This window comes from Falco punctatus (assembly GCF_963210335.1).
Source record: "Falco punctatus genome assembly, chromosome: Z".
Lineage (NCBI taxonomy): Eukaryota > Metazoa > Chordata > Aves > Falconiformes > Falconidae > Falco > Falco punctatus.
The window spans coordinates 52,742,322-52,763,455 of record NC_137586.1 but is presented as its reverse complement, the minus strand read 5'-3'; the positions used below and the strand labels follow the sequence as shown (position 1 = coordinate 52,763,455).

The following is a 21,134-nucleotide window of genomic DNA, read 5'->3' as shown; positions in this document are numbered from 1 at the left end:
CCTAGTGTAGTCCTTGAAAATTTTCCTGGCTAATCTTGAATGCGGTCTAGAGAATTATCTAGAAATTATTTTGGTGGACTTACATGACTCCAACTCTTTTGTATTTCCAGAATATTTTTGCTCACTACTTAATTGTGGTAGTTATGCCACTGCTCACCTCCTCCTGCAGAGAAATTGCAAATTCTGTTTAATTAGGTTTTTTGGAATAAACTTGTTAATGCATAAATGATGAGCAAGAGAGGAGAAGAATAGTAATTCTCTACCTCATGTAGTTGTCTTCTGTCTACTGGTACATCCTGCTTGATTCAACAGCTCTCAAGGGAATGTTTGTTCAATAACATCATATGACTTACGTGACTTATTAAGAAACTGTATCTTTCCCTTCTCCTTCCCTGCCCCCTCCTCAAAATACCTGATCATTCCATGAGTAAATCTTCAATCTCCTTTTCCCAGAATGCATATACAGCCACAGCTATCAACAGCACCAACTTCTGCACCTCAGCAAAAGATGCCTTTGTTATTCTAGTGGAAAATGCTTTGCGAGTGGCTGCCATAAACACAGTTGGGGATTTTATGCTGTTTCTAGGAAAGGTATGTCTTCCGTTTACAGTTATGGACCTACATAGTAGCAAACTTCCCTTAGCAATGGCTTGCACCCCAAATACAAAATACCTTAAAACTGCTGTTTCTTAGCGTGCATTTTATCGCATCTAGCAGCAGCGTATCAGGAAAGGACTGTCCAGGGTAGGCAGGATAAACAGATGATCCACTTACCTTAAGTAAAAGTGATTAGAAGGAATTAGTGGCCAATGGTGACATCTTTTGCATGAATTTTTTGGGGGGTCAAGGAAAAGTGATTAGAAGTTCTAAGTTTTTTACTGGTTTTCTGGTTAAAACCTAGAATTCTAAGGAAACAAAGCATTTCCTCTAAATTCTATTTATTAAGGGCTCTCCAGGTTTATGTTAAAAGTTGGCACATTATTGATGACCATTTATGACAAAATTGGACTGGAAGGTAATACGGAAGCCTGCTACAAGAAACTGCCAGCTTAAGCAACTAAGTTACCTTACTCTGAGAATTAAAAGGACAGTACAATAATTGCTGTGGTCAGTCAGCTTTTTGGGTCTCCAACTGGTGAAGATGTCCTTTATGGAAACTTAATCCAGCGAATTATTCCTGTCCTTTGAAGGATTTTGTGCTATTACTTACTAAAACCAACAATACCAATCCACTTGAATCACCTGTGCCTAAGCATTCGGACACTGGTTGGTCTCAACTATCTTCCCTATTACATTCCTTTACTTCTATTAAGTTAGAGTACAGTGGGCTGAACTTATAATCCAATAATTATGTCAATAAGATGTAAGAAGAAACAAACACATAATGAAAACACAGGTGCTTGGAAGACCATGAAATTGCATACTGTGGTTTTATGGAGGAGTCTGAAAGGTTTTAGGAAACATCTCCCTGAAAAGATGTCTTTCATATTATTAGAGAAATGCACAGGTGACATAAATGTTAAAATGAACAATGCAGTATATAAAATACAGTATCAGCTAGAATAGTGCTAGGCTGCCAGTCCAACCAGGTACTTTCATAATACAGTAAAGCTGACCAATTTTACAATTTTGTGTTTAGCTGCAGTTCATCATAGTAGGTTTAGAAATGTTCAAAAAGTTGAGTGGCCACAACAATTGTTTTAGTCCTTTTGTTATTCCTAAAGACTGAACTGGTACCCAGTGGAATATCTGTTAGGGCCTCACACATCGTTTAGTTCTGCGGAGACTGGTACGTGAAGTGCCTCGTGAATTCTGATCTGCTTCCCCTGTATGGAGATGAGACAGAGATAAGACAAGCTTCGAAGCTGTTTCCACTTGCAAAATGAAAAATATACCATCCTTCTAAGACAGACCTTCTCCCCCCCACACACAAAAAAACAATTGTACATTAAATGATGGGTAGCAACAGGTTCTGGATGTTTTATAATTGACAGGATTCAGTTATTTTTTACAGGAATATTCTGTAACACTAGAACTATGACAGCAGGATATAAATGTAATGTGCTCTGAAAAACACCTTTTGTGCTGAAGGAGGTGTTTGAAACTATTCTGATTTGCATATGCTGGACAAGTGGATAAAATGTAATTTATGCTTAGGGATGTGGGGAATACAGGAGGTAAAGATGTTGTTACCACTAGCACTTCTAGCTCTAGCCCTGGCAGAGCAAGAAACACGTAAGTTAAAAAAAACCAACAAATCAAACAAATATCAAAAGTCTTCTGCCATTGGAGTTGTCTACTGTTTTCTTTTTCAGGTCCTGATTGTCTGCAGCACAGGTTTGGCAGGGATTATGTTGCTGAATTACCAGCGAGATTATACCATCTGGGTGCTGCCACTCATCATTGTCTGCCTCTTTGCATTCCTGGTTGCTCACTGCTTCCTTTCCATTTATGAAATGGTTGTTGATGTCCTTTTCTTATGTTTTGCCATTGACACAAAATACAATGATGGGAGCCCTGGGAGGGAATTCTACATGGATAAAGTTCTCATGGTAAGTTTCCCCTTGCTCTCTAAGGATATGGTTCCATAATACAGGTATTTTGACAGTGGAGTGAACTCACTAGCTGCGTTTAATGTGGTAATTTTTTTTTTTTACCTGGGTTACTTTGCTGTCTTATACATAGTTTGATCACCAAACACTTTGATCAGATGAGATCAGATAAGTAGTGATGCTTCCTTCCCTTGGCATGACTGGTATTGGCTTCTATTTTGCTGGCTCTTACACGAGCAGTCATCTTGCAGAATCATGCTCTTGGGTATCATTTCTTGTAAATGATACAATGCAGAATGGAAAGAAGCAAAATGAGGACTAAGGACTTGGGGTTTGTACTCTCCTAAGAAGGACCTCTCTTGGGATGTGGAAAAGAAAAAAGTATTCTACCCCACACGTAGGTAGTAACCACACTAGAGATTTTCTTATTTCAGGTACGCAGGAACCAGCATTTGACTCTGAGTCTGTCATGCACACAAACCAACAGGTTTTATACTCTGCCTTGGAACATAGATGCTATGTCGAGACCCTTTGCACAATTCATTTCTTACAGTTTGTTCCATCTTACTCCCTGTTCACTCTAGCTAGAGACTAAGATGTAAAAATTGTGCTCCTCAGAGCCTTCCTTCATCTTGTTGCTGAGTAGGTAATTTTCTTGGCAGTGTTTTTAAGTGGCAACCATAGAAAATGTCCCTGTAAAACATACCCCCATGTGTAGGGTAGAGGAAGAGACTCATGGCTTCTTAGCATAATTCTGTTTTCTGATTACTTTTTGGAAAACAATTACAAGAATTTATGTTAAATTTCTGGTAAAAACTTACAGAATCTAAAGGATATAATAAATGGTAGCTGATGAGTTGCTTTTTGGCACAGAATTAAGAGTAAAATGGAGCATGCTGTCTTGGAAGACAAGATAAATCATAAAAGCATTGTGGGTTTCTTTAGTCAGCACTCGATATCACAAAACACTAGCAGCTAAATTTTGCTGAAATTTGCTACAGCATGCTTGCCTTTAAAAAAAACCAGTTGCATAAAACTGAATTAGCACCTTTGCTAATCTTCGTGAATAGGTGATTGTGATCTGGTGAAAAATTTAAGAGTTTAGATTGAGGGAAGTTAGGGAAATCAACAAGACCTTGCAGATGTGTCTCGTCCCTCTGTTTAGTGGCATTCTAACATCACACACAGTTCACAGGATAGGATGTAATAACTGGGATCTCTGCATTTTGTTGGTTGCTTTTGGGTTTTTGACAACCACACTTCTACTACCCTTCCCCATAAAGCAGAGCATTGTGTGGTAAATGTGAAAGTTGTAACATCACACAAGGCAAGTACCTGTCTGGCTTCCAGAAGGAAATGTGGCTATTTGGCAGGGTTTCTTGATACTTCATGGATAAGTCTGAGCAAGAGAAGCGTGCAGAGCAAGTTGTGTTGACACTTTGAGCAGTTACATCTTGAAGCTTTTTCTTGAGATCTGATGCTTGGAGTCTGCTTTAAGAAAGCCCTTTTCACTTTGTTATTGTTTTTCAGGAGTTTGTGGAGAATAGTAGGAAATCTATGAAAGAAGCTGGCCGGGGAGGTGGAGCTGAGGGCAGAGAGCTAAAACCAATGGTAGGTGCAGGTGAGGAGGTGGCGATCCTCCAAGAGTTTCACTTTTACTTCTTCTCCCTCTTTGTCTTTACTGACTGCACTTCTTCAGGAGAAGTTTTTGTTTTCTGTATCACTCAAGATGTTCTGCTTTTTCTGTTCGTGAGCTTGCCTATCACCTGGATGGCAGAGTTTTTGTCACAGCTGAGACCATCTCCTGTAAAAGTAAGATGAAAGGAACTGTCATATGAAACAAATGCAGTATAATTTCATTAGGATTAGTAGTGCATGCTATGTGGTATACACAGACAGCCCCAATTGCTGAGTAATCTTAAAATAAGATGGCTCTGGAATTCATTGGGCTATTCTGACTTTAATTCTCTTTTCAGCCCTGAGCTGAGCAATTTTTGTTCATCTTATGTTCACTGTAAAAGCCTGGAGAACACTACTGAGCACATCCAGTGTTGCAAAGTAGGACCAGGCTTATTTAAAGCTCTCACCAAATTATTTTATACAGTAACGAGGAATTGGATACAGTGATTCCTTTCAACCTGCTCAAATGACATTTCTCCCAGTTGTTTGTTTTTATTGCCAACTACTTATGTTGCTTGTCTCTTGTGTGCTCTTTCCATCTCACACTGTCGGATACACAGACAGTGAACAATGCATCATTTATGCTTCTGCAGCCTGTTTTACTTATGGTGTGCCTGTTAGGAAGGCATTGCATGTATGAGTAGCCTGAAATAAGGAACAGGAGGTACAGGTAACAGATAGGAGTATGAGTTTGGAAGGTGCAGAACTGAGACCGTATGATGGAGAGCCAGGCTGGGCAAGGTATGACTTGTCATCGTGCAGTATGACTTTGTGAAGTAAAATATTTTTCCATCATTACTTTCTCAGAGTATTTGAGGCCTGACCTTAGTTCCTTACCATGGAGACAATTTTTTAACTTAATGGAATCTAAATAAGTGTATGCTAACAGTAGCGTTTTTTTCAATGATGTATGTGAAGCCATGTTGCATGAGCACTTTTTGACCAACCTGGAATGAGTTCCTGCAGTAGAGTGGATAGATGTGTAGCTTTGTGTGTTCTGCTGTTTCATTATAGCGTATCAGTTTCTGTATTTGCTTATGCCTAAATGCTGCTGTGTTTATACATCTAAAAAACTAATTCTATGCTCATTCACTGTTTTCTTCTGGGAGTAATTCTAGCCGTTCAAAGCAACACTAATGTTGGAATTTTCAGTGGTCTAAACCCTGTAGATTTAAAGCTGCCGTGAGAATTGGGTGTGCAAACGCTCTAGTCAAATGCACAAAAAATCTCCTTGCAAAATTTTATTTTAACATCTAATTCAAACAACTCATTTACCTTAAGTGGTTTTCCAGTTATGCTCTCATCAGTGCTAGCACAGATTATATTATAGTTGTATAAGCACTTACACTTCTGTACTTGACTGCCTAAAGCTTGGATGTTAAAACCTTTACTCACATCCCACCTTGTAAAAGGGCAAACCAAGTACTTTCATAGGCAGGGTGGTCCTGTTCTTGGAACTTGATGCCAGGGGCTTGAGCCTGGCACTGGCTGAAAGTCCTCCTAGGACTGATGGAGAAGATGCTGAGCACTTGGGGCTCAGCCTGAATGTCACCTGCTGAATTACTCCCAGTTCTTCTGCTCGTGTGATTGTCTTGTTTGGAACTGATTGGGCCTTGTTTTCTCAAGTGGTCTTCCATTTTTTGGTGTTCAGCTCTGGTTGAATAAATTTCTGAAATACTAGGATCTCCCTTCCTGACAAGGACAGGATACAGCAGTTACCTTCATGAAATTTCTCATACCTTTCCCTGAAAGCATTGATAAAGCCCTCAGTTACATCTGGAAAAGCATCATTGATAGGTCTGTTCTCCTGTCTCGTAGCACCTATAATCCCAAAATTCGGAGTCTGAAAATGAGATGATTTTTTTCTTTTTTTCCCCCTTTTTAAAAAAGTCTTTACTGTTCTGCTTCAGTCTCCTTGAAATGTGGGTGTTTCTTAGACATGAAAATTAGTTCTAAAAGTGAAATGCCCTAAGTGCAGTCGTATGCAAATAGGTATTGACAGAGATGAGTAAACGTTTAGGACTTTCTGCTCTTGTATCAAGGCAGAAGGAAAAAAAGACCTTTTCACACTTTTTTTGTTTGGTTTCCAGTGACCCCTTTGACACAGTTTCCCCTTGTCCTTTGGCGTTTGTCTAAGACTGTACTGTATGGCTTTGTTTTCTAGGCCTCTGGAGCAAGTTCATCTTGAAACTAGCCAGCCATATTGGAACCCATTGACATTCCAAAACAGTATATATATACATATATATATACACACATACACACACACACACACACATATATAAATAAACAGCCAAAATCAGAGAAAAGGAACAGGGATTTAATACTTTTATTAACAATTATTTTTGTGAAACATGTACTCTTTTCATACGGGTGGCTTTTACAAGCAGCTTTATCATTGTTCCATTTTTTTAAATTATTCATTGTGGTCATGGAAATGTTGATTCTTATCTGCTTGATATTTTAGAATCTGGAGGAGTTATTGTAAAGATAATCTGAAATGACGACTGGGTTTAGAGACCGATTTCTCATGACACTGCTAATCTACTGAGAGTTTTACTTGTTTTAGTTTGTTTAAATTTGCATTAAATTCAGGAGAGTTACATCTAAGGAAAACCTTCAAATCAAGAAGAGTCTCAAATTTAATTTTTCAAAAAGTGGTTTCAGTGAGAGTTCGTTCAGTTTGAATGGATCTGTAAGCAGTCATTTTACTTTGCAGCCCTGGTGGGGCACAGTTTTGTTTATCGGTATCAGATATCACAATAACCAACTCCTCAGGTATTCAGGTGTGTGGGAGCCCTTGCATCTCCTATTAAACAGAAACTACAAAATGGGGACAGATAATTTTTATATGCAATTAACTTCCTGTTTTACCCTACGTACCCCTCATACCAGTTGCCCTTTATCCTTCCCTTGAGTTCAGTAGCCTCCGTCACACTTCAGCAGTGCTCCTTTGAAGGGTATGGATTCTCCATATGAGCAACTGAAATAACAAAAATTGTTAAAGCTCAGTCTTAGCCATACTCATGATTAATTCATGACTAGATATAAAGATGCTGAGGATGGAAAGAGAAATGAACTGTACCACTGTACAAAAAGTACTGTATGCTTCATTTCATTTAATGCCAGGGAGCTCTGGGAAGTGAAAGGGACCATTCCTTGCCTGTTGTTTCATCCATATTTGTATGTACTGTAGCGGGTGGCTAAAACAGGAAAGGGCAGAGAAACACTTCTTTGGATGTGTAACTGCCAGAATAGCTATCTAGAGTTATCTAATAATGACAAGAGAACGTGCTTTTTTATTATTATTAGTAGTAGTAGTAGTAGTATTGTTAGGTACTTAAATTTCGTTTCAGTCTGGAAGCTCACCAGATACGAATGCTAATATTCAATTGTTCAATATATTATAATGGTAAATGCTTAAAAGTGTATTTGCTAAGAGTTCATGATCTGTCTATGCTATATACTCCTTTTGTTACAATTTTTTTAAGAAAACTATTTTTGTTAATGTAAAGTTAATATTTCAGAGCAGAATTTTTAAACTTATTGCACTAAATACAAGCTCTGTACAAATAAATAATGCCTCAATGGTTTGATCACTCCATTTAAGAAAATACTCTGAAAGAGAAAAGCCCTTCTACAGAAGCTTTGAGATGGAGTGGAGAGGTATGTTGAGGTAGAGACATGCACAACTCATGTTATCAAGGCTTTATAAGCAAGCAGTTACCTGTGCTTCCTTTCAGAGGATCAGACTCCTAAATTGGTGCCGAAGGTTTAAAAAAAAAGGAAAAAAAAAAAAGTAATATCATGTAGCTAACCAGTGCTCTTACCTTTTGGCAATAGTGAAATATTTCACTTCTGCTTCTAGAAGTCATTTGATAACTTGAATTTGTTTAGTTTACTTTCAGTAAGCCAATTAAAAGGATTTACTTTTTTCACATCACAGAACCCAAACTACATGAAAGGTATAAAAATACATTTAGAAATTATAGCTGCTGGGAAGGCAGGGAGAAAGAATTATCCAATCCTGCAAGCACTTGAGACGCTGATTTAAGTGAACCAAGTTGGGAGCTCCACTGTCATCAGGACGACTAAGTATGGACATTGTAAGTTACACATCCATGTAAGTGCTAACTGGACTAGAGCTTCAACCTAGGGACTCAAACTGTAGCCCTGGCAAGGCCTCTCGGTGCAAGTTAGAGGTCAGGCTATCTAGAGGAAGCACTGGAGCAGCCTTAAGTTTGTGGAGAGGAGGCATTCCTGCTGTACCAGTGTCTTAAGACAGCAGTGGCACTTAACATAGATATTTGTGTAGATCAGTGGGGTTTAGCAACTGACATTTAAAAACTGGCTTAGATGAATCCTAAAAACTGGATTGCAAGGCTAAGAGACTTACTGCTTCCAGAGAAACCAATTTCCATCTTGTTTGGATGTTACTTGGAAGTGCTTTGGTTGAAGCCTTGGATTCTGCTCATTTTGACAACAAATTCCTGCCATGACCAGTTACACAAGTTTGTGTTCTCTGCTCACTGGAAGTCCTGGGTGGGGGCTTTTCTCTGTAATTGCAACTAGGACTGCAGTTGGAAACAAATTTTGTATTTTTGTATGACTTGAATGTGCACCATTTTTATAGCAGTTTATCCTGTTAAAAATAAATTTGCTTTATTTACGTGGTGTTTAAAAGATACAGGCAACACTTTTCTATGGGTGGTTGTAATGTTTAAGTGACAAATCTATACAATTACAAAGTTATTAATAAAATTATGTGCACCGTTCTTGAGTGTATATCCAGCATGCAGAGCTTTTCATGCCAAAAAGGCATTTTGTCCACACACAGGCTTTCCAGTGGCCCTTCAAAGCTTTTTAATGTCCTGAAGTTCATTTGCAACGAACTACAAGCTGCCCTTTTCCAGCTTATGTCTTGTGCAAGGAGATAATAAGCAAACGACTGATGTCTGAAGAGGACAAATTTAGACTCTGCTTTCCTTCCCTAGTGGGGATAGTGGAGTGTGGGAGAACGCTTGATGTGTAAATCCCTAGTTGGCAGTGTGGGTGCTGGGGTCTGCCAGTTGTGATTAATACTCCTGTTGCCAGCTGGTTATTAAAGCCAGTATATGGAGTGCTTTTGGAAGCATTCTGGACTAACTAGAGTGATGCTGCACTGGGAATAATGCTGTTGGAGGGTCAAATGAGACAACTGAGACAGAGAAATCATCTCCTTGGAAAGCCCACAGAACCAGGTAGTGCTTGAGGATGGATTCAGGCAGGATAGTTTGGGTTTAAAAATTAAGCCAATGGGATTACTGGTTCCCAGCATTTGGCTTCTGCAGCAGTTTGCATCGTAGCCTCTGATCAGCTAGGTTTCAAAAGAAAAAAACCATGCCATTCTTTAAATTGTTAATTTTTTCCACATTATTTTAATCTCTGTTTTATTTGGAAGTTGAGCAGCGGTGTGTTGTCTTTATTGCTTCTTCCAGCCCTAGAGGCTTTTTGTTGCTGTTCTTTTAGCTCTCATTCCTGTATCGCTCTTCCAGCAAAGGAGTGCCAAGTGGCAGAGTGTTAAGCTCCCCATTCTCCCACCGATCTCAGCATGTGCCTTCTCACCTGTCTGAGGCAATGATCCAGGGTATCGCCTAGACTGAATGGGAGGGGAAGTAGGTCCTGAGCTGAGGTCTGAGGTGGGGGGTTTTTTTGCATGGTGTCACTCCATCACTGTGCTGGCTGTGGTTAGGAGCACAGCCCATTACTTCTACAGTTTCAGTGCTGCTCCACAGCTGGATTAAACATAGCTGTGGCCAGCCTAGAATTTCATCGTCAGCCTTCAGGTAGCTTGTGTTCACACTCCCAGCTGCCAAAAACAGGATGGGGGTTTTACATGTAGCCTTAGCTTGGCATGGTAACCCAAGGACTTTCTGGATTAGGAAAGCACATTCTAGAAGGGAGAACTTAAAGTGGAAAACCCAGTTACACATTGTGGTGGGTTGACCCTGGCTGGCAGGTAAGCCCCTACTCTGTTGCTTGCTCAGTCTCCTCAGCGGGATGGGAGAGAGCATTGGAAAGGACAAAAGCATTGAGATAAAGACGGTAAATTAAGTGGAAAGAAAAATAAAATATCAAAGTGATGCAGAGGCAATCGCTCACAGTCTCCTACCAGCAGACCGATGCCCAGCCAGTCTCCAGGCAACGGCTAATTTGGAGCCACATGCACACACATACACACCCCACCCCCCACCCCCCCAGTTTTATTGCTGAGCATGACATGGTATGGTATGGATTATTTATTCAGTCTGTTCAGGTCTGCTGTCCTGGCTGTGTGTCCTCCTGCCCTCTTGCCCAACCCCAGCCTACTCTGCTGGGGTGGCAGAGTGGGGAACAGAGAAGGCCTTGACCCTGTGCAAGCACTGCTTGACAACAGGGAAAATGTCGTGTTACCAACATTGTTTTGACTGCAGATCTGAAACACAGCACCATGGGGGCTGCTGTGAAGAAAATTAACTGTATCCCAGCCTAACCCAGTACATAGGTCCACTTATTCAAGAGTTAATCCAAGACTTGCTCCCTGCGTTTCTGTACAGCACCTTCTCAGGGTGGTTACTTCTTTCTGAAAGGGCTTTTTTTGCAGCAGGCAGTTAGCCTGCTCCACAGTGCTCCCTTTCATGGAGGGAGCAGGGGATGCTAGCTCTTATTCTTTCAGCACAAAATGGGGATATAAAGCAAAAATGAGCCCTTTCTGTATCAGTGTTCTGGCAATTGAGCAGCCAGTGTTGGAGACAACATACTTAATGTGCCCTCAGGGCATGCACTTTAGTGGTTTGCTCTGAGTGTTTATGATGTGTTCTATGAATGTATGTTATAGAGTCAGAATAAAATGCATGTAGCAGACACACACTCATCACCATCCAGTGATCATTTGGTTCTAGGTACATACTATTACATGCTGTATTGAACATGGCACAGTCATTTAAAGAAACACTTAAGATGTAAAAGTAGACACCTAACATCATCCCTGTTTTTTAAATCATGGCTTTGCCTGTGCAGATACTGTTTACTAAATCTAAATGTCACTAGTCCATTATTTCATGAACAGCTTGTGTGTCACATTATCACCACAGGGATCGTGTTTCATGTTTGTGGAAAAAAAACCCTTGTGTTTCCCAAAAAAAAAACCCAACAGACTTATTTGAAGTATTTGTTGCACTCAGCTTGTTTGTTGGGACGATGGAGGTTTACTTTAAAGTTTTCATTTTTAAATGCTCTTTCAACTATTTCATGTCTGCTGTTATTCCCATCACAAAACAAGATTATGGAGACTAGTAAATTTGTATTTCTTGTGTTCTGTAGCAAATACTGTTCTCAAGGTATTTTTTTTTCTTTTATGTTTAGAGAGATGAGAGAAGAGATAAAACTTGTCTCTTGTGATGTGGGTCATGTAAATAAGGCAGAATTTCTGTTCTGGGATGGAGCTGTGATGTGTCTTGCAGTGTTTGCAAGCTGATGCAATCAAGCCAAAGCTCTTCAGAAACATTAGGATTATGAAAGTATTTCTAGGGACATTAGGTAGCATGAATCCATCTAAAAATACCCATTTGGAGGCTACTATCTGGCATTCTTTTGACAGAGAGATGTTAAAATAGAACTATCAGAAAACCAGCAAACACCATCAGATTCTACTGCCCTGTCTCCCTGAGGTCGTATGTGAATATGATGAGCAGAATTCGGTGTTTCAAGTATTTGGTACTTTTCTACAGAAACACGGTACTCCTCTTAGAACCAAAGCTGCGAGAACTAAAAGGAAGAGTACCAGCTGACTGAAGTTCCTAGCAGAACTAGTGTTATTTCAGTAACTTTGAGGACAGCTCTGGCCTAAGTATGCAATAGAAACTGCTGGCAGCATAGGTGGCTACCAATCCTCTAGCACACCACGGCTCCCCTCTGGCTTGGGGGAAATGGGGGCAGCTAAGGAGCATTTCAGAAGGGTTTGTGAGATTAGGAAGCCTGGGCGCTGGCTGGAGTTTCCACAAAATTCAGAAGTTTTAACTCTCAAATAAATACTGCATGTGCTCCAGTATTAGTGTTAGTTGGGTCCTTCTGAGAAGGGAGAATCTCTCTCCTTAGAAAAAGAGTGCCACAGACAAGGCCGTAGTGTCTCCTAGGACAGTGAGGGAGGAGAAAACAAGAATGTTTTGTTTCTCATGTAGGCCAGAAAGCAGCTGCCAGAGGTCAGGTAGAGCCATGGAGAGCAGGATTTCACAGGTAGAAAATATGCCACAGGATCTTCACAGTAGTTAAGAAAATTCCCATTCTGATTCACAGACCTCGCACAGCAGCATACCCTGTGCCATGCTTTTATTTTGCTCTGGAGCTCTTCAGAGCAAGAAAGTGGAATCCTGTACCTACAGAGAGGAATTATTTCTATACGGTGAATTTTGTTGCTGATTATAGCGACTACCTGAAGGGAAAAGGAAAATCTTTTGAACAGATCTTAAAGGCTTGACAGTACTTGCATTGTTATAGTCCATCAAAGCTTCATCTAGAAACAAATTTTTCATCCTCTTTCACTCATACTTCTAACAGGGCAATCAAACCCCTGGACTGGCTTAGTGATTTACATTGAATCAAGATCAACTAACAAGTGCTCCTTTTTCCAGTGGAATGCCACCTCCTTTGGGAATGGGGAAAGTAAATGTGACACTGTTTATTGTTGTCTTGAGAACTTGAAATGTTTTATACTGCAAGCTGTGAATGCAGGAAGAGAAGGGAAATTAACAGTGCTGATCTAATCTTAGATTTTTCTGTGTAAACTGACATTGTGCCAGGATACTGATGCAAAACTGTATTTTAGTCTAAGAAATGTATAGATTTTTTAATGTATCAAAATAAACTTTTAAGTAAGAAAGAAACTTCTCTGTCTTCCCTGTGGGGTGCGAAGCCCTGCGCTTTTCCCTAGGAATACTATCTCGTGTCCCTGAAGGCAAGCAGAGCCCATCCAAACCTTTGCTCAAGCTTTGCTTTGCACTTCAGCTGAGTAGCTGCAGTAGTGCTGGGCATGCCACCCCGGCTCTCAGTGTGCTGGTGCCAAGAGAAGCATCGTGATGCTAATGCTTGGCTGAGTTGGGCGGGATGAATGGGGTTTTGTAGAGCAGAGGTGTTTTTTCTGCTTTCTTCTCTCTAACCAGCTGCTCCACAGCTTCTCTCCTGGGGATAGGAAACTTCCCCTCCAGCTGTATGCCAGCAGTTCCACCCATCCCCACGTTCTTTGGCCTCCCTGGTAGCTAGGCTACAGGGTGTGTTGAAAGGTCAGTCCCACACAGAAGAGGTTGCTGAAGTCTTCACTGTGGAAGTGAAGGTTGCCGTGACAGGTGCACAGAGTCCCCTGCACTTCCCCAGGGTGCAGGACTCTTTAAGGACTGCTAGGGCTAACGGGCGCAGCCTGGCTAATAACACGCGCTTTGCTTGTAGGGACAGCTTAGTGGAAATGCAGAGTAGGGAGGGATGAAGGAAATCTTGTTACGCATTTTGAGCTATGCAAACTGCACATCCCAGCGCAGCACCTCTTGTGGGGACACCTTATTCTGCGAGGTCCTGCACGTGCTCCCAGCTCCCAAGGCAGGGCCCGCTTTCTGCAGAGCTGTTCTTACAGGCTTGGATGGCTGAAGACGGATGGTGAATAGAAGTAATAAATAACAGCAGAATCTTACCAGCAGAGGCACGTTGCAAAGATTCTTTCTCCTCTCCCTCCCATGGGCACAGCAAGTTTCTGCTTTCTTCACTGCCAGTTTTTTTAATACACTAATAAGCCAAGCTGAACCGTGTTTCTTGCTTGTATTACTCTACTGCAAACCACTTCTGCACTGCATTGCCATAAGATGGTTTACTTTATCTGGGAACCACAGCCACTTCTGAACCTGAGGCTGAAGCCGTTGTAGCTAATCATTAAATACACTTAGGATGAAAAGGAGCAGGCAGCCCATCAGGCAGAACCTCTGCACGCAGGCACGGCCCTGTGCTGTGGGCCCAAGTGTTTTGCTGCATGTCTCCTGTGTTTTGCAGTTCCTGCGAAGGTATGTCCCTTTAGCTTGGAGTGCTTGGCTAGATGGGTTGAGTTGCATGGAGCAAAAGAGCCTCCGGAGATGCCCTTCATCAAGTAGAGTGTTAGGGGCAGAAGGCACTCCATGTACCGGTTATGAAAACCTGTCTGGTTTCCACTGGGTTTGGCTGTGTCGGGATGCTGAACAGGAGCTCTTTGGCTCTCATTGCCCCCTCCAGCAGTGAGGGACTGAAGTGCTGGCTGGCTGGGGAGGGCAATGCTGATTCCCCCAGCTCTGAAACAAAAGTTTTGTGGCTTCCAGGAGGGGGGAAAGCAAAAGGAGCTAAAGGTGGGCTGGGGAGGGCTAGTGAGAGAAGCATGTGCTGGGAGAACAGAATGGGGTGTGGGACTCGGAAGTGAAAGGAAGATATGAGAGCACTCCGGTGGAGTGGGAAGGAAAACCCAGGAAGCTATTAGTGGGCAGGAGAGCAGGGATCTGGAGACAGGTGACTGGAGCTGCAAAAGCAGGATTTGTTCTTCAGCCATGCAGCGGTTCCCACTGCGAAGACACGCTGCATGCATTGGGCACGTACCTCTGGATGCTGGCCTCGGAACTCTGCTGGCATCAGCAGTTGCAGAACGGCACGGGCAGATGCCTCCTCAGATCTGTGCTCCCTGAGCCGCCCTGCTCTCCCACCACCGCTGAAGGACCAGTCTCCGTGCTTGCGGGACAGCATGGCTGGGCTGCTGAAGGAGCTCTCCTGCCTCATCTGGGGCCCTCTGTGCTCTCAGCGTTCGGCAAACCAGCTCCTTCTCCGAGCCAGTGAGGCCATATCCTGCACCGCTGAACTTGACACAGCTCCTTCCTCCCACCGGGGGCCACTGAGGAGCTGACCCAGTTTTAGTTGCTGATATTTAGATGTTTAATGAAGATTAGCTAGTGCACAGGGAGACATTACTTAGAATTTCTAATTGCCGTTTAAATTATGAATGTGTGAAATGGGTGGAGCTTCACTCCCACTCACACAGCACCTAAAAAAGCTGTTTTTCTGACATCTACTGCCATGACCTCCATCTGATACACTAAAAATGTTGAAGAAAATCCAGTGCTAGGGCAGGTTTTGAGACCCTTACTAGAGCAGTCGAAGCTAGAAATAAAGCCAGTGACAGAAGGTAGTGATTTTTTTTTTCCTGGTACCTCAGCTGACAGTAATCAAGTGGGAGACAAATAAATGGGTGAGCAGGTATTTCACACTGCAGTGCTTTGAAGAAGAAATCACAGGGCTGAACCCTGTGACCTCCCCCCCCCCCCCCCAAAAAAAAAAAAAAAAAAAGCCTGCCACAGTCCCAGAAATAGTGATAAGATATCCCTTGATTTTAATTACTTTTCTGACAGCTCTTAGCTATATTCTCATTTTAAATATTAAGTCCTGGAGGAATACAAACATTGGGCAAAAAACATTTGGTGTAGGCATTGGCAATGTCAGGTGGAGCAGTGTGTTCTGGCCACCTCTCCTGATTGCAGGGACTGCCATGTCCCCCCATCTCTGCTCCAGGGGCTTCCAGGTAAGAAGGGGGCAGCTCAAACATGTGGACACCTGCCTGGGGCCAGCACACCCTTGCTCCACCACAGACCTCCTCTGTAGCCTGGGGCTCATCACTTGCTGTCCTTGTGCCTCCCTTTCCCTGCTGATGGGGATGCCATGAAGGCGGGTACGTTACAGATCGGAGGCACTCAGATGCTGCAGAAGGAGAGACGAAATAAGGGCAGGTAAGGCTATGTGGGAAGTTGGGATATAAAAACACCTCTCTGCAGCTGCAAGGGGCAGAAGTTGCAGGGAAATGGTACAAACGTGGACACCTGAGACTCATCCCTCTTCTGATGCTTAAACATCTGAAAACTCAATCCTCCACTAGCAACCCCCTTCCAGCCCTTTAGTGAGCCTTGGTAGCCCCTTAGATACATGAAGTCATTCTGACTTCCTTTCACATTATCTGCTGATTTGTTTCTGACACTTCTGGTTTCAGTGAAACCTCTGCTGACACAGGATGCGATTCAGTATCCCATGTTTTTCTGTGCTGGGATTCGTTGACCTGGCTTTTCATCAACAGAAGGATGGAGCGGCAAGAACGGTAGTAACGGCAGTCCCAGAGAAGTGGGGGGGAAGGGCTTAGAAGAATATCTTGAGAGAATTCAGGTTTTTATTTTGTTCTCTAAGCACAAAGCACTCTATGACAGAACTGTACTGAAACAAGATCCCTCAAATCCCAGGCAAGAAGCACCACCGCAAGAGCCTACTTTCTGCAAGAAGAAAAATGCGCTTGGAAGGTGCTGCGGGGTACCTCCCAAACCTCTCCAAATTGCACTACCCTGAATGATGACAGCAAAACATGACTTTCAATACCTTATGTATTGCAAGTCATGCTGGGGAAATGTAAATGGACTTCAGTGAGTTTTCTGCCTGTTTCATTAAGGCCTGGTAGGAGGACTGCGGTGGGCTGCCTCATTCTTAAGAGCATGGAAATCCTGCTGCCTCCAGGCAAGGAGCAGGCAGCTTGCATTTGAAAGCTCTAGCGTTGCATCCATTCATTGTGAGACAACACGAGGACAATGAACCTCAGAAGGTCCTGCATTGCATCACAGCAGGAGACCAGCCCGCCAGAAGAACATCTGAGGTTCATGCTGTTTATGATAAAGAGGAAGCTTGAGAGCTTTATCAAAACATAACTTTTTTCCCCAAAAAACACCCAGCACAAGAGTGTGCAGGTCTGAATTTCGCACAAGATGCACAGCTTGAAAAGATACTAAGCTTCAGAAAGAGGTAATAACAAGGAAAAGTTTGAAAGAAGGATGTATGAGAACCATACACAAACCTGCCGTTTATGTTCACATCATTGTGTTCATGGGCCAGGGCCACCAACCTTCCCATAATCATAATCATAATCATAATCATAATCTGGGCTTACTTTAAGAATAGCACATAACAGGGCAAGTAAAAAGTGCCTATTGATTTTTTGAGCCATGGCAGCAAGGCAACCATTGTTCAAATCAAATTGAACATTGATATGTGGCAACAAGCTTGTGCTTGGGCTCCTTAAGTTCCCAGCCACGACATGGTGAAGAAAGTGGGAGGAAGGAGGGAACGGACTGATGACCTGCCAAGCCAGAGGCAGAATGTCAATGGGGGTAAGTCCCAGCAATAGCAAAGCCTTGCTTAGTGTCCAGGCTGCAGAGCACCTAGTATTTATACCTTGTAGCCGTGTCCTCCCCCTTGAACTCTTGCAGATGTCTTCCCATTAACCCTTCTAGAGGGATCAGGCTAGAAAGACAGTAAGTAGGGAAAAAGCATTGGAAAAGCCAGTAAATACAGAAAAGACAGTAAGTAGTAAATGAGATGTCAGAATAGAGACCTCAGTGAGCTGCAGAAATGCTCAGAGGAGATCCAAGAGCATTACCTGTGCCTTGCTTTTGGAGGGATAGCAACAGCACACTTCTTTGCAGGGTGGGGTATTTGTGCTTGCCTCTACCAATTACAGCTACCCTGGACAAACACAGCTGCTGCTAGCAGTTAAAAAGAATTAGGTGGTCTTTGTCTAGAATTAAGCGTTTGCACGGAGGTGTCTTGGAAAACTGTATGAAGGCACAAGAGCCACTGCAGTCTTGGGAGCATTGGATTTGCAGCAGAAGGAGCTTCTGGAGAGACCCTCCCTTGAGTGTCTGTCTTTTGCAAAGGGGCAGAGCTGTCCTTGTGGTCTGTTCTGATACAAAAACTGTTAGGAAGGTCTGGTAAGAAATGATGCATCACGGCAGGCCAGGATATACAGCATCTTAGCAGTAACACAGCAGGCAAGCGGTACCGAGTATGTCACATACATGCAGATATACCTATGGTGTGCTTGTGCAGGTTACCAAGTGGAAACTATTATAAATGAGAAGCACTTCAAACTGAAGTAGCCTACTCTTTAGAAAAAAAGAGCAGCTGCTCCTGAACCAAATAATTATTTTTTTAACATTAAAAAGGCTTACACAAATACAAAAAGTGTGTTTTCACTCTTCCAGATGAGTCCTGCCAACCTGCTCAGCCTAAGGGCACAGCTCAGTACAAGGCACAGGCAGCATCATGAGCTTAAACAGCAACAGCTTCATCTGCTATTCTCTTCCTTCCTTTGCAGTCATAATAATGAAATCCAGGGGGAATTAGAAGTATTTTGACTGCAGAACTCATCAGCTAACCATTGTAATTTGGCCATGAAATATACAACCATAGACTAGCAAGCACAATTAGCTAATAAGATCAGTGCTTCATCATAACCCCATTTTAAATGTGCTGCTGGAAAAGTAATTTTGACATCAAAATAGCATCACAGGAAATGCATATTCCCCGAAATTCATTGTGTGTTCAATTAAGCAACATTACAAAGAAGCCAGGAAATTATTTTCATTGCGGGTTGTCATTGGGAGGAATTTCTCTGCAGAACGCTGTGCTCAGACCTGTGCTGACAAGGAAATTTTCTAAGTCGTACCCTTCCCCCAAACACAGCCAGGAGGACATGGCTACCAGCGCTGGCTGTGAAGTTTGTAGGCTGCCCACAGCTCCCCACCACGGGCACTGGCTGGGGGAGGCGCTGCCGACATCCAGCTGCACACTCAGCTCAGCAATATCCTCCATAAACAACTCCATTTTGTGCGACTCAGCATGGCTTGAGTCGTATTTATTCCTGTGGGGCACTATAGGCCTGCTCTTCCCTCTGTGCATGAAGATTGGGAAATGGAACCAGCCATGCTTCTTTCACTGCAGGCTATTCCAGCGAGTTCCTAGAAAACTGAGTTTGCTGGGGCTGCTGGATCTCACTAGCAGCTCAGAGCTCTTTTGGGAATCTAGTTTAATGTCCCGGCAATGTACAGCTGCTTCCCACAGTGTGCATGGATGCGTGGCGCTCCCTGGGTTTGGAACCCCACCCAGAAATGATGCTTCCACTGGAGGCTTTGTGCAGCTCTCTGAAAGGCAATTGCGACATATTTTTTTTCTCCTCTGCTTTCTCCTGTAAGAGCAAACTGCTCCCTTTTCTCTACCTTAGGCCTCTAACAAACCAGCAAAGGGCAGATCATCTCCTGTGAGCCCATGGCATGAAATCTTTCACCGCAAAAACAGTCCCAGTGCAATGAAGTCTCTGATCTTCAAAGGCACCTCCTGGACCAGCTCCAGTCCAGGACAGCCCTGTTCTGAGGTAAACTGCAGTGCTGGCTTCAAACCACCCTTCCCAGGACCTGTTATCTCGGTGCCCCCCTGCCTCCTGAGCCTGCCCTGAGGGTGGGCTCCTGGCTGTGCCACCACTGCTGCACCGTTTGCCACCCTCTTTGCTGAAGGACTATTGCCAGCTTGATGACCTTCCGGTGGATTTTAACGGTGTGGGTCCCCCACGTCCCTCCTCCTCCAAGGCAGAGCTGACTTGTGTCAGCATCTGCCCCCCTGCAGCCAGTGGTCCAAGCACCTGGCGTGATTTCCGTGTGGACGCAGCCAGCCTATGGGCACCACCAGCAGCATGAGCAGATAGGAAGCTCATCTCTTGACTGGCCCAGCGCAGAGTCAGGAGATGGTGCACAAGGCTCTGGCACTGCGGGTACCTGACCTCTTCCTGGCCCCATCCTTGCCTCCTCCAGCTAGCTTATCAGAGCGTGACCCGAGGCAATGCACCAGGGGTTATTGCTCTCCAAGAGGGAGTGGGAAATTAGCCGTTGGGGCAAAGGTGGTCTACTCCCTTTGTGTTTCAGTTACAGTAAATGTGAGACAGGAACAGAACACCCATTGCATGCTCCCCAGCTTCTTGTGCCTAAGGAGAGTTAACGGCACATCATGCCCAACCATACTGTGGGCTTTTTCCAGCTGCCAATCTTCTTTTGCTGCACAGCCAGACTTCCCTGCAAGATAGGGGAAGTTAAGGGGTCAGATCCATCATCCATTGCTGCTCTCCTGTGGGGGCACACAAACATATGCAACACTGCCCGCACAGAGGTACAGAAATGTAACTTTCAACCCTTTTATAGTTCTCTTCTTATCCTTAAGGCTTATATCCCCTGAATCACCTTTTTTACCTCACCTCAGTCACTGCAGTCTCCTATTTTTTTCTTTTCTCTGAACAGGCAGGAGATCTTCATGCCACAGGTAAAACTCAATCTGTGCTTCTGCTCTCTGTATGCTCAGCTGCTTTCCTCCTCTCCATCTGCCTTGCAACCCTTCTCTTCCCCCATGCTCTTCACCCCAGCTGTACCTCCCTCTGACTCTCTGCTGTCCTCAGTGATTTTCCCAGATCAAGCTCTTGGCCCCAGCCTTGAACACCATGTGTGATCCTCACCTCTCTCCCACCCATATCTTCCCTCCACAACACCTCCGCTCTTCCAGCTCAGACCTGAGGCGTCACACAGCCATGGCTGCTCACCCTGACTCTTGCTCCTGCAATCTGTGACAATGTTCCTCATCTTTCCCCTGTTCTCTGTGTCCTTTGTCAAGCTAGATAGCACATGTGTCAGTCTCACAGTTTAAACAAACCATGGGAAAGAAAATGGAAGCTGTCTCCATTCTGCAACTCTGGCTTGCCCTGAACTTCAGTGAGGTATGCACAGGGACAAAGCCTCAAACCCCTGCCCTGACTTTTGCAAGATCAGTTGAAGACAATGCAGTTCTGCTGCTGTTTTAACCTTTAATCTCCTTGCTTTGTAGCTAAACGCTGGCAACCGAGAATAAGTATGTGTCACTACCTCCTTGCACATCTATACTATGGTTCCTGTCTCTGAGTACGTGGGTCACTGTGCAGTGTTTGGTAAACCAGGGGTCCCGCTCTGTTGGCGCGGAGGGCTCGGACACAACTTATACGAC

General features: G+C 43.5%; 1 protein-coding gene and 1 long non-coding RNA gene across 4 annotated transcripts in view; one reads left to right on the top strand and one right to left on the bottom strand.

Moving 5' to 3' along the window:
- SLC44A1 (solute carrier family 44 member 1) overlaps positions 1-6,514 on the top strand; it is a 64,302-nt gene extending 57,788 nt beyond the window's left edge. For 2 of the 3 annotated variants that reach the window (XM_080372380.1, XM_080372379.1), the window contains exons 13-16: positions 454-591; positions 2,316-2,552; positions 4,083-4,163; positions 6,397-6,514. In XM_080372380.1, coding sequence (XP_080228506.1) covers positions 454-591; positions 2,316-2,552; positions 4,083-4,163; positions 6,397-6,420 — 480 coding nt within the window. In that variant the 3' untranslated portion in view covers positions 6,421-6,514. The other variant, XM_080372378.1, reaches the window with a different exon arrangement.
- LOC308056665 overlaps positions 1-21,134 on the bottom strand; it is a 383,794-nt gene that overhangs the window by 119,844 nt on the left and 242,816 nt on the right. The window lies entirely within an intron of this gene.